Source organism: Ixodes scapularis, unplaced genomic scaffold (assembly GCF_016920785.2).
Source record: "Ixodes scapularis isolate PalLabHiFi unplaced genomic scaffold, ASM1692078v2 PGA_scaffold1__304_contigs__length_218370807, whole genome shotgun sequence".
In the NCBI taxonomy this organism is placed as follows: Eukaryota; Metazoa; Arthropoda; class Arachnida; order Ixodida; family Ixodidae; genus Ixodes; species Ixodes scapularis.
The window spans coordinates 143,149,029-143,161,333 of record NW_024609846.1 but is presented as its reverse complement, the minus strand read 5'-3'; the positions used below and the strand labels follow the sequence as shown (position 1 = coordinate 143,161,333).

At 49.2% G+C, this 12,305-nt stretch overlaps 1 protein-coding gene across 1 annotated transcript in view; it reads left to right on the top strand.

The window, feature by feature from the left end:
* LOC8050949 overlaps nucleotides 1-11,455 on the top strand; it is a 266,420-nt gene extending 254,965 nt beyond the window's left edge. The window contains exon 5 of the mRNA XM_029978095.3: nucleotides 9,570-11,455. Coding sequence (XP_029833955.2) covers nucleotides 9,570-9,837 — 268 coding nt within the window. The 3' untranslated portion in view covers nucleotides 9,838-11,455. The remainder of the gene's footprint in view (nucleotides 1-9,569) is intronic.
* The last annotated feature ends 850 nt before the right edge of the window (nucleotides 11,456-12,305 follow it).

Genomic DNA, 12,305 nt, shown 5'->3' with positions numbered 1-12,305 from the left:
TTCCATGTAAAACTTGAGTAGAAAAGGCTCTTTGTTGGTTGAACAGAAGGTGTCAACCCTCTTAATACGTAGGATATCAATGCCCTTCAGTGTAAATATAAAGAAATCACAAAACTGTCTTTTACCCTTGTTACACGGGCACATTTAACTGCAGTTACGCTAAGCCACGGATAGCGCACAATACTTGCGGACAACATTCTGCGGCTATGCAGTCAAAGCTATGGGCGAACGTGCGCTTGAGCATCTTGAGCATCTATCGAAGCAGTGCGCGCGCGCTCTTCACTTCTTCTGAAATAGTTGTCCGAGAGTCTAGTGCGGTATCTGTGGTGCCGCGCAACAGCAGTTAAGCCGAGTTAACCGTGGTTAAGTGTGCCCGTGTAACAGGGGTATAAGTGTATTGTGTGACTGCCGTTGTATTTGGTAGTAGAAGCTATAGTGGTGATTTGGACCTTTCACACTGTACAGTAGCGCCACTAACCTAGAGGGCGCCACGTGTTTGTTAAGTGGGTTATAAATTAAGCCGCCGGGAGCGAGCTGCTTCTTCTTCGTCACCGGCTCTCGGACCCGGCTTGTCGTGTTCCACTACATGGTGTCAGAAGTGGCGGCCCGCTCCATCTTGCGCCTTCCAGCCGACTGCGGCAATCTCGATCCTTTCGACGCCGACGGTTGCACTACGGAATGGCCAGTGAGGAGCAGAAACCTACAATGACCGCAGCCAGCAGCTTCGTCGTACAGCCGCCGCAGCCGTTCGATTTCAAGAATGCAGGTTAATGGCCGCAGTGGATCCTGCGCTTCGAAGACTATTCTTTTGCTTCGGGCCTCTACACGGCAAAGGATGAAGTGCGCACTCGGACGTTGCTGTACTGCATGGGTTCTCAAGCCCGCATCGTCTTGACGTCACTCGGGCTTGGCGAGGACGAGCTCGGAGACTACGCCAAGGTCAAGGAAAAGTTCGACAGCTACTTTGTGCACATTGTGAATGAACTGTACGAAAGCGCGCGTTTCCACAGACGTACTCAGCAGTCCGGTGAGTCAGCGGATGCTTTTTACACGGCACTTTGCAACATGGCGAAGCGTTGTAACTACCGCCCACCGGAAGTCGAGGACCGTCTGATAAGGGACCGCTTTGTTGTCGGGCTGCTCGATACTAAGTTATCAGACCGACTCTGCCGGAACTCGAAGTTGACGCTCGAAGAAGCTCTAGTTCTAGTGCGTCAGCATGAAGATTCCGAAACCGAACGAAAACTCCGAGAGTCAGCGGTATCATCGGGGACCACTGCGCTGAACATCGATGCGGCTAAGGTGAAAAGACACCACCCGCCGAGACAAGCGCGCGCACAGGCAGCAAGCGGGTCAAGTCCCTCTCTCTGCGTCTACTGTGGACGGTCTCCTCATCCGCGCACGGAATGTCCCGCGAGCAAGGCTTCATGCAACCTGTGCCACAAGAAGGGGCATTTTGCAGCCGTTTGCCGCTCAAAGAAAGGCAAGTTGGCATCAATCGAACTTGGTGCTGTCAGCACGGCGACCCGCCCCAGAAGCAAGTTTGTCGAGGTCAAGGTCAACGGACTTCCCCTGAGCTTCAAGGTGGACAGTGGTGCTGAGGTGTCCGTCATTCCAAGTACGTTTTCGGGCATCCCAGCACATCTTCAGCGTCCGGAAGGCGAGCTGACAGGCCCTGGTAGGCACGCGCTGGAAGTTCTAATAACGTTCATGGCCAGCTTGTCATGGAAGGACAAATGCGTGACACAGAGGCTTTACGTCGTCCGTTCTCAGACTGTACCTCTTTTGGGGTTTCCTGCGATTCAAGCCCTTGGAGTCGTGAAGTTTGTGGATCATATCCCGGAAGTTCCTCTGTGCCAAAACGGGGTAAACGTCCCAGCCGAGCTGTTTCAAGGCCTCGGGGAGCTTCACGGTGAATATACCATCAGGCTACAACCTGACGCGGTTCCATTCTCGTTGGCGGTCTCAAGGAGAATTCCGATTCCGCTGCGAGACACCGTCAAAGCAGAACTGGACAAAATGGAGAAGGACGGGGTAATCCCACGGGTCCTCAACCCAACGCCGTGGTGCGCTGGACTTGTTGTGGTCCCGAAGTCGTCAGGGGGCTACCGGCTATGTGTGGACCTTACCAAGCTAAACAAAGTGGTCCTCCGGGAGCGCCACGTTCTCCCTACGGTTGACCAAGTCTTGGGCCTTCTCGGCGACGCAAAGATCTTCTCGAAGCTTGATGCTACGTCGAGCTTTCATCAAGTCAAGCTGACAGAAAGTTGCCAGGAATTGACAACTTTTATAACACCCTTTGGGCGTTATTGCTTCCGCCGTCTGCCTTTTGGCATCACATCGGCGCCGGAGTATTTCCAGCATGTGATGACTCACATTTTGGAAGGGCAGGCAGGCGTGGTCAATATGATTGATGACATCTTAGTGTTTGGTCGAAACCGTCCTGAGCATGACCAACGCCTAAAGGAGGTGCTGCAGCGTCTGAGCAAGGCCGGACTGACGCTCAACACGTCGAAGTGCAAGTTCGGCGTGACAAGCGTCGACTTCCTTGGTGTCGTCGTGAACGAGCATGGGATTTCACCAGACCCCAAGAAGTGTGAAGCGGTTCTACAGATGGAACCACCCGTCGACGTTGGAGGCGTCCGGAGACTTCTGGGAATGGTGAATCACGTGGGCAGGTTCTTGCCACACTTGTCGGACACGACTGCACCTCTTCGAGCTTTGCTGGGCAAGAATAGCGCCTGGACCTGGGGACTCGATCAGCAGTCTGCCTTCCTGAAGCTGAAGAAGATGCTGTCTTCAGAGGTCTGCATGGCAAGGTACCATCCGGCGCTGGCTACTATTGTGTCCGCTGACGCCAGCTCGTTCGGACTTGGTGCTGTGCTCCTGCAGGACCAGTGCTCAGGTGAGCGAAGAGCAGTGGCTTTCGCGTCTCGGTCCTTGACCCCCACAGAGCAACGGTACAGCCAGACCGAAAAGGAGGCCTTGGCGGTCACTTGGGCGGTTCAACGTTTTGATGAGTACGTCCGAGGCTTGCAATTCTTGGTAGAGACGGATCACCTTCCCCTGACGTCTTTGTTTGGCAGCATGGATGTGGATGTCCTACCGCCAAGGATTCAACGTCTCCGCCTCAAGTTAATGAGGTACCAGTTCAAGATACTCCACGTTCCTGGCAAGCTGTTGGCGACAGCCGATACCCTATCCAGGGCACCGTTGGGACAAGCGTCAGCGGTGGTCGGCACAATGGAACTCTTCGTGGAGAATGTGGTTCATGAGATCCAAGACACGTCGCCCGTTGGACTCGACAGGCTCCGTCAGGAGCAGGCTAGAGACGGCGAGTGCGTGGCGCTCATGAAGCACTGCAACCATGGTTGGCCCGTAAAACCCAAGGTGGGTGTCAACCTTTTGAAGTACTGGAAGCACCGTGGTGAGTTTACAGTGTGCGATGGGCTGCTCCTCAAAGGGAGTCGCCTAGTCATCCCGTCGTCGCTTCAAGACGAGGTCCTCCTGATCATCCACGAGGGTCACCAAGGTGTTAACCGCTGCCGCTCTGGAGCGCGAGACTCTGTATGGTGGCCGGAATCAGCAAGCAGATCAAGTCTATGGTGGAAAACTGCGAGCAGTGTGCGACTACACGAATCCAACGTGCAGAGCCTCTCTTGCCATCACCTTCGCCCGAGCTGCCCTGGCAGCAGCTGGGAATTGACTTGTTTCAATTTAACGGCCAGGACTTCCTACTGATCATTGACTACTTTTCACGATACCCTGAGGTGATCACACTAAGAAGCACAACGTGCTCATCAGTGGTCAAGGCGATGAAAAGTGTAGTGGCACGCTTTGGCATTCCAGAGCTTATCCGAAGCGACAATGGCCCGCAGTTTGCGGCTCAGGAGTTTGCGGACTTCGCACGTGACTATGGCTTCAAGCACGTGACGAGCAGCCCGCGCTATCCTCAATCCAACGGGGAAGTTGAGCGCGCAGTTCGGACGATCAAGGGCCTCTTCTCCAAGAACGACGACCCTTTTCTGGCGTTGCTGGTCTTCAGAGACACCCCTGGGCCGTCTGGGTTCAGCCCCGCACAGCTGTTGATGGGACGACGGCTGCGGACCAGCTTACCGAAGCCGTCGGAAAAGCTGAGACCCGAGTGGCCATCGACGGAGGTCTTCCTCAACAAGGACAAGGCAGACAAGCGTCGGCGGGCCACCGACTTCAATCGTCGACATGCGGCGAAGGAACTGCGTCCGCTCGCTACAGGCGAGGATGTCTGGGTCACGGACGTCCAGTGCGGTGCCAAGGTTCTGAGCGAAGCACAGTGACCACGTTCTTACGTGGTGGAGACACCCCGAGGAGTTCTGCAGCGGAACCGGAAGCATCTGGTGCCGTACAAGCCTCCAGTGGCGCCTGTTCCAGAACCTCCTGATCGACGGGAGTCGGACGAGTCACTTGGTTATGGACCTCTTAGTCTGCAGCAGCGGACTCTCAGCCGTCCAGCAACCCCTGACGTCGTCAGTCAGAGACCCTTGGATCCTGAGTCTGAAGTAGTTCAGAGGTCTCGACATGGTCGGGCGATAGTACGTCCCAAAAGACTCGACCTATAACTACGGTCTGTGTACTCTTTCCAACGTTGTAGTGTTGTTGTGGTGTCGTTGTGGTGTTGGGAAGAGTTCATAGTTTTAGGGTTTTAGGTTTTAAACGTCATTGGTATTTTCGGTCTTTGTTAGAAGGAGAGATGTACAGTAGCGCCACTAACCTAGAGGGCGCCACGTGTCTGTTAAGTGGGTTATAAATAAAGCCGCCGGGAGCGAGCTGCTTCTTCGTCACCGGCTCTCGGACCCGGCGTGTCGTGTTCCACTACACACACCAGGCTCATTTTTCTTATTTTTCGCCTCATACTCCTTTGCGGTTTCAGCAGGCTTCAAGAATCTTTTGGAACGGAAACACTTTACGTCAACGAAGCCATTTGTTTCAAGCAGCCAATCAGGGAGTGCTGCTAGAAATCCGTCCCTCATATTAAAGGAGCTGTGCAACGATATTTAATTGGAATGTTTTTCTCTCTAAACGAGCTTACTGGCACACCTGGGACTCAAGGATACTCACACGCAACGCCATTGGCCAAGAAACTTCTTTGTTGCGGTGTAATTTCAGGGACAAAAGCGATCATTTTCAGTCAATCTCTCCTTTGCAAAATTTGATGACGTAACTCGGGGATCGCAGTACACCCAAGTGACGATATTTGAATGCCGTTCATAGATTGGACCCGAGCATTGCGTGGGCACTCGACTTGGGCTCGTGACAATTGCTAGCTCGAGAAGCATTCGGGTTGTGACCCGTGTCCAATCGCTGCAACCACGACAACAGCCGAGCCATAACAATGTGTGGAACTCAGCGCGTGTCCTGCGCTTTGCCAACCTCAGCGCGTGGCTACGATCAACACTGGCGGCATATAATCGGCTCCAGATCACGTGGCCGCTTGTTCTGGCTGCGAGTTGAGGGGGTGAACGCTGCTCGTTTTTCTTTAATTTTTTTCTGGGACTTCTATTGCGTTGGGTGAAAAACGAACGCGTGTTTCATAGGTCATTAACATTAGGGATCCGTTTTAAGCGATATTTGTGCACAGTACAAAAATTGTTGCATCGCTCCTTTAACGAGTAAGCCGCCCTTCTGCACAGTGCAGTTTTCCTGTTCCACATACAGTCCTAAAGCAGCATCCTCATTGATTCTACCATATTCTATCGCGGGTGAAGAAAGGTCTTTGGGTACACGATACTTGAAACATGCCTGGCAATGTAAGTTGTCGTTCGACACCCACTAATGTCGTCGTCCTTATAGAGCCTCATCATTTAATCATTACCTCGTCACCTCATATTGCTCTTCATCAAAAGTAAGTACAATAGGCTGCCGCCTTATTACGATCCAAGAACTGAAAAATTTAGTCGTTCAGTCTTTCAATATGTTTATCGTTTATACAATGTTATTACGTTACATTACCTCGAGACGATCGACGTCCATCGTCGATCTTCAAATACTTATACCTGTATATAAATTAGACGCACAAAGGGGTGGGGGGTGGGGGGGGGGGGGGGGGGGGATTGGTGGCCGAGTGCATGGTCTATACTCTGTTTCACCTTATGATGTACCGAAGTAAAAGGTACATGCGCGAGCTCCTTGCTCTAGGGCAAGGAGCTCGCGCTCTGTTGCACGGTTGCACATAAAACCCGCGTTTCTCCTCGCCGGCCGCTTCCTCCTCTCACTATGTGTAGCTGGTTAGAACTAAATAAGTTATAATAATAGTGTATTATTCATATTTAGTTTCAGTTTCAGTCAGGGGAAAGGAGATTTGAGGGAAGTAGAGCCAATAAATGAGCTGCGCTTAAAGTATCGGCACACTTAGAGTCACTAAATGAGCTGCGCTTAGAGTATCGGCACTCCGTTCCCCGGCATTGTTGTGGGTGCCGCCATTTTGGCTCGTATGCAGAGCAGACCCAACTGCCGATCGTCATGATTCAAAAGTGCGACTTCCTCAGATTTAGATTCGTTGTTAAGAAGGTCACGCAATATTGCTTTGCTCTGTTACGAACTGTTTAAACATTTGTGGAGGGCGGAAAGGCGTTTCCTGTGATTTCAGATAAAGCTTCAGATAACTGGCAACCATGATTTTAAGACACAATATGGCCAAGTGTCGTTACTCTGAAGCGTAGCTTATTTAGTGGCACTAGGCACACTCTTCCCCGATAGTGTTGTGAACGCCGCCATTATCGTGCTTGTGCAGAGCAGGCGCAACTGCCGATCGTTATGATTCAAAAGTGCGACATCTTCAGCATTAGATTCGGCGTAAGGAAGCTCATGTAATGTTGCTTTGCTTTGTCGCAAACTGTTTAAAGTGGAAGACGGAAAAGCGTTTCTTGTGATTTCAGATAAAGCTTCAAATAACTGGCAACCATGATTTTAAGCCACATTATGGCCAAGTGTCGCTGCTCTGAAGCGTAGCTTATTTAATGACACTATTCATGCTCTTGTTCACGAGGCCTGTAATACCTGGAGGGGCCATGACATAAGCCCCGTGGGTTCCACAAGCCACTACCTCTTGACACCTGCCTCTTCATTGTTCCCGCTTGTGCCAGTAAATTAGCTACGGTTCAGACTAACGACACTCGGCCATATTGTGGCTTAAAATCATGGCTGCCAGTTATCTGCAGCTTTATCTAAAATGACAGGAAACGCTTTTCCGTCCCCCACAAATGTTTAAACAACCCGCGACAGAGCATTGCAATATTGCATCAGCTTCCTTGCACCGCATCTAAAGCTGAGGAAGTCGTACTTTTGAATCAAGACGATCGGCAGTTGCGTTTACTCTGAACAAGACCCGAAATGGCGGCGACCGAAACAAGTTTGGGGAACAGAGTGCCGATACTTTAGAGCTCATCTAGTGACTCCAGGCATGAAGTGCACTCCGGTGTATTCTTTTCCTCTTCGTCTTTATTGTTTATTGATTTCAATCATATCGAATAATGAACACATTATATCACGCTACGCTTGTGTAATTATTTGTCTTAGATTTGTTAACCTGACCCAGCACTTAAACCATTCATTTATCGATAGTAAATCTTCCAATATATTTTTTTTAAATGTGAAGGTAAAAAGACACGGAGATTGATGATGATACAGACGCCAACGCCGCCCTCGGAAATTTTTTGAACATTAGAAATCAGCAGTTTGTCTGCCATCCGCCAGGTAGCGCAACAAAACACCCAAACAGTTTTTAATTGTTTTTAAAATTAGCTAAGCTCTACAACTATTAAAAACTCAAAGCAAGATAATTGTGAGAATCTAATACATCGCAATGTATATCTATTCCAAACAATAAATGTTATTAGGTGCCACTAAATCTGTTTGATGTCCAAAAAAGATATGCGTCAAAAACAGGCATGTTTGAAGGGCTCCTGGAGCGTTATGACTTTGAAAATGAAAAAAAGCCATCGTCCACCTCTTGGGAAACCATTGTAGCTCTAAATGTTATAAAAGACTTTATCATAGTTTAATTATTTCCTCAGCGGCATTTGAAGTACCGTGACTCGAAGCACAAAAAAGTCCTACGTTTGATATAAAATATCTAAACAAAAAAATTTTACACAACATTAAATTTTTTTTTGCATATTACCAATTGTAAGCACTACATCTGTAGCTAATTTCATTGTCCTAGCGCTTGTCAATAAAAACATATTGGTGCTGAAAAATGTCAATTTTAGGGCAGTATTTGGAGGGATGAAAAAAACAAAGTAGTGCAAATACCAAAAAAGTGTATCGTTACATTCTGCTCCGACATCATCTTAACAAAACTGATATATTGGAACCGTGTAATCTTTAGTGGATCATTCATAAAACATGAACTAGCGGAGCAAGTGAGGGTCTGCGCCATCGTATTCGCAACGCTACAAATGCGCATGAACAGTAAAAAACAACACACACATAATATCAAATGAAAGAAGATTGCATTGCCTTTCGAATGACATCAATCCCACAAAACAGTATTTAAAAGGAGATGAGTAATGACCTGCCAAAAAGTACCTAAACTGCCACATTCAGTGGGACCGTGGCCTTAAAGCTCGGGTCATATACCGCATGTAATACCTTAAACAGCGTTTTTTTTTTTCTTTTTTTTTCTTTTTTTAAAAAGCAGCAGCAAAAACAAGGTTCCTGTCATGTCTCGAATTAGCAGTGTCGCAAGAGTTTTAGGCCTGTAAAGGAACGGTTCAGTAACAGGATACCGATTACACCACTGCTACCTATTCTTCAACTTAAAACATTATTTACTCCTGGCCAACTTGCCTAATTACAAGGTGAGGAGCTGGTGTACCTAAGTAGTTGTCCCGCAAATTTCTACGAGATCTTTAATGCCCAATTTGGGTCTTGATTTTCTCCTCCGCTACAGATATCGTAGCGGAGGAGAAAAAAGTTCTACTGTAATTCCCTATTACTTTCCTCGCCAAATGTAGCGGTCAAACTAAATTAGTTGCGCCAGATAAAGTGATATCAAATTTACTGCCAAATTTAGAAGGGAAATCACATTGGTGTATGCGGCTTGTGGCGGGTTAAGTGATATAAATTTTCGACTAAATTTCGCGAAAACTGCACGGACGGACGTATGAAAGGGCAGAAGAATGAACAGACGGATGGGGACAAAGTTCTTATATTTTGGAGCGCGGTGGACCGTGGAGGTTTCGTTAAAAAGCAGTTCATTCTTCAAAGATTTGCTGAAGGCGTTACGGGGAAAGAAATTACCTCCCTATACGTGGTTTCAAACCGAAACTATGCGCGTAATAAACGCCCATGACGCCAATCTCTCTGCGCTGCGCTAACGTTTCACTACTGACGTCGCCTGAGGCGCGCACACGTGGGTTGTGGGTTGTGGAGCCGGCGCAGGGTGGAGAGACCGACGTCGCGGGCGCTCCTTGCTCGCTTAGTTTCGGTTTGTGCCACACCGACTTTCGAGGAGCATGGGACTTGAGGTGCGATTCTATTCCTCTTCGGTCTTAGACCGGTGTACTAAAATAGAGCATCACTGTTTGCAGTACGTTCAACGAGTACGTCCACTGCTACTACAAGCACATGCCCGAGCTGTGCGGCGAAGAAGGCCGCGACTTTTTCCGCACCTACACGGAGAAGATGTCGGGTCCGCTGATTCACGAGCACTGCGCCTCGTACACGTACGACTCGACCTGCCAACGGGGGTCGTCGAGAGCGCCTCCAGTGACGCTCTCGGACGGCACGGGAGCGGTCCTGGTGAACCTCCTCTGGACCGTGGCAGCGGTGGAACTGTCCCGGCGTCTGTGCGCCTGAGGCGACTCGAACGTGGCCTCTCAAGAGTTACCGCGAGGTTAATTTCTGGGCGGATCCGACCCAAAAACGGTTCATCGCTCGAGGACACTTTCTGGGACGGGAAACGATCTGCGGACTTCCCTAAGAATGGAAGAGTTTTGGTGTATTCGGGTGTGACTTACAGGAGTCGTGGAAAAGTTCAGTTTCTAATATGGTCTTCCCTAAAAGAGAGAAAAAAAATCGAAACCACGAATTCAGTTGTTCATATCAAAAGATACATTTCAGATCGTGAGATAGGCCAAATACACATAAAGGATGCCTTATCTTCCAATTGAACGACCCCCCAGCGCGTCCGCCATCTTGTCTTCCTTGTATCGGTATTCTCGTTCAAAAACGATGCTGACCTTGCCTTAGTCTCGGTCGACATCGCTTAGTGCGAAACGTTCGCTACCGATGTCACTGAAACTGACAGGCGGCGATTTGAACGAGCGCGAGCCGGCACGCCGTCCTTGCATTGAAACATGCCTTTCTAGCGCAAGCGGTCGTGCCGTGAAAGCGTCTTCCGTAGCAGCGATCAGGTTTCCGCCGCTCCGAAAGCTTAGGGCGAGAACGGCAGTCCTGTCTTCCGGATACCCAGCTTCCGGCACGGGCTCTTTGCCTTCCGTCGTGCTCTGGTTGTGCGTGCATGTTCTCGAGACGCAGAAGAGTCGTTGGCGCTATCGTCATTGACGGGACGAAAACGGCAGGAAGCTCCTCCAGTTGCCTTCCGCGCGAGCTTCTCACCTTTCTAACTCTTGGGTGTTTCGTGAAGCTCGCAGTGACGCAGAAGACAACGCGCGCTTTTTAGGGGCAGCGCATCGAGACCAGACGCCCTGCCGTTCTCATCTTGTCAGTTTTTATGCGGAGAGAAATTGAGGGAGAGGAGGACACGAGAGGGGGCGGGGACGCTGGAACACTGAGCTCTGGTTGGAATGATTTGAACTCACTGTTCGAACCTGTTCCCTCGAAACACTGCCGCTCGGCGTTCGAACGCGTTCGGAAAGTGAGTGGTAACAGAGGCAGCTAGCTTTGCGCCTACCTACTAATCATTCCAACCACACCGTGTTCCGACGTCCCGCCCCCTCTTGTGCCCTCCTTTCCCGCAAACGGCGCTGGAAGCGAAGACACCGAAGGAGCTCCATTTCGTCTTTTACACGTGACATACTTCCGGCCCGAACCCTCGCCAAAAACCATGATAGGGTGCTTTGCCCCATGCGTTTATAGACGCAGAATACTTGTTTTTCGGCCCCCTCGACTTTTCTTGCTTTGTGATCGACTGCGTCCGCCGGAGTAGTCTGTGACACACACGAGCATCGGCTGGTACTTAACTCTGAGACAAACCGGTCTTTGTTCAAAGTTGACGAGAGCCTGCCCTCGAGAAGTCGGCTCCTCGGTTGTCAAAATGTCCTCAGCAGATGGGGTCTGGGCATTTATATTCTCGAGCATTTTGCGTTCTCTCGTCGGTTGAGTAACTCGCCGTGCTTCTACGTATTACAAACACAAGCTAGGACATTATCGAAAAATTGATTACGTGGAAACGAATAGTGTAAAAGCATTATCATTCACTTCTTTTACCTGAAATAAAATTATGTTGTGTCAACCCGGCTTATAGGTCGAGCTATCAGTTCTAAGGTATATTAAGGTAGTATTCATATGGCGTGTCAGATCAAACGCAGCAAAAGTCATGGGTGGACATTGTGCGAGCGGAGCCGAGCGACGCTAGCCAACGTCAACCTCGTTTCTTACGTTGGCATTAAAGGCAGCAAACCTTAGAAATGCGCGTGAACGCCCGGCGACCTTCCGTTCGGCCAAAAATAACTCTTAATAAAAAGTGAATCAATGGCAACTTTCTAAGTAATATTACATGGTCTCCAAGAACACGGTTACGGATATAAAGGAGATTGCGTAGGTAAGCTGGCGAGCGGTCATGGTGAAAAACCCCGGAGACGAGGGGACACAAAAAATGACGACAACCACCGCACCGTCTCAAAAGACACCACCAGACGGTGTTGTGCTTCTAGACCATCTCGTGTCACCTCGCCTCCCAATTAGTTTTTTTTTTTTTTTTTTTTCAGTGCGATTTATGGTTATTACGTTTTTGAGAATGATTCCCATCATTTGATATTATTATGTGTTAAAAGCCTCTTTTTAATCGCTTGCATACACCGTTAGTTTATTGTGGGTTCAGCTTTTTGAGAGGCTGGTTTCTAAGCCGATTACGGCATTAAATGTCATAAAATGGGTTCACAAAAAACAAGCCGAATTTTTAAGGTTTCTGCTATGAATGCTCAAAGGCGTACCAATTTTTCTTGAATAAAAACTCGGAGATTTAAAAAAAAAAGTATTTGTTCAGTGCCGACAACAGTGTGCCCAACACGGTAGAACCGATACAACAAGCATATATAAGAGCTTGTTGTGTTATTCCCTGCTACTCAGTCATCAGATGAAAC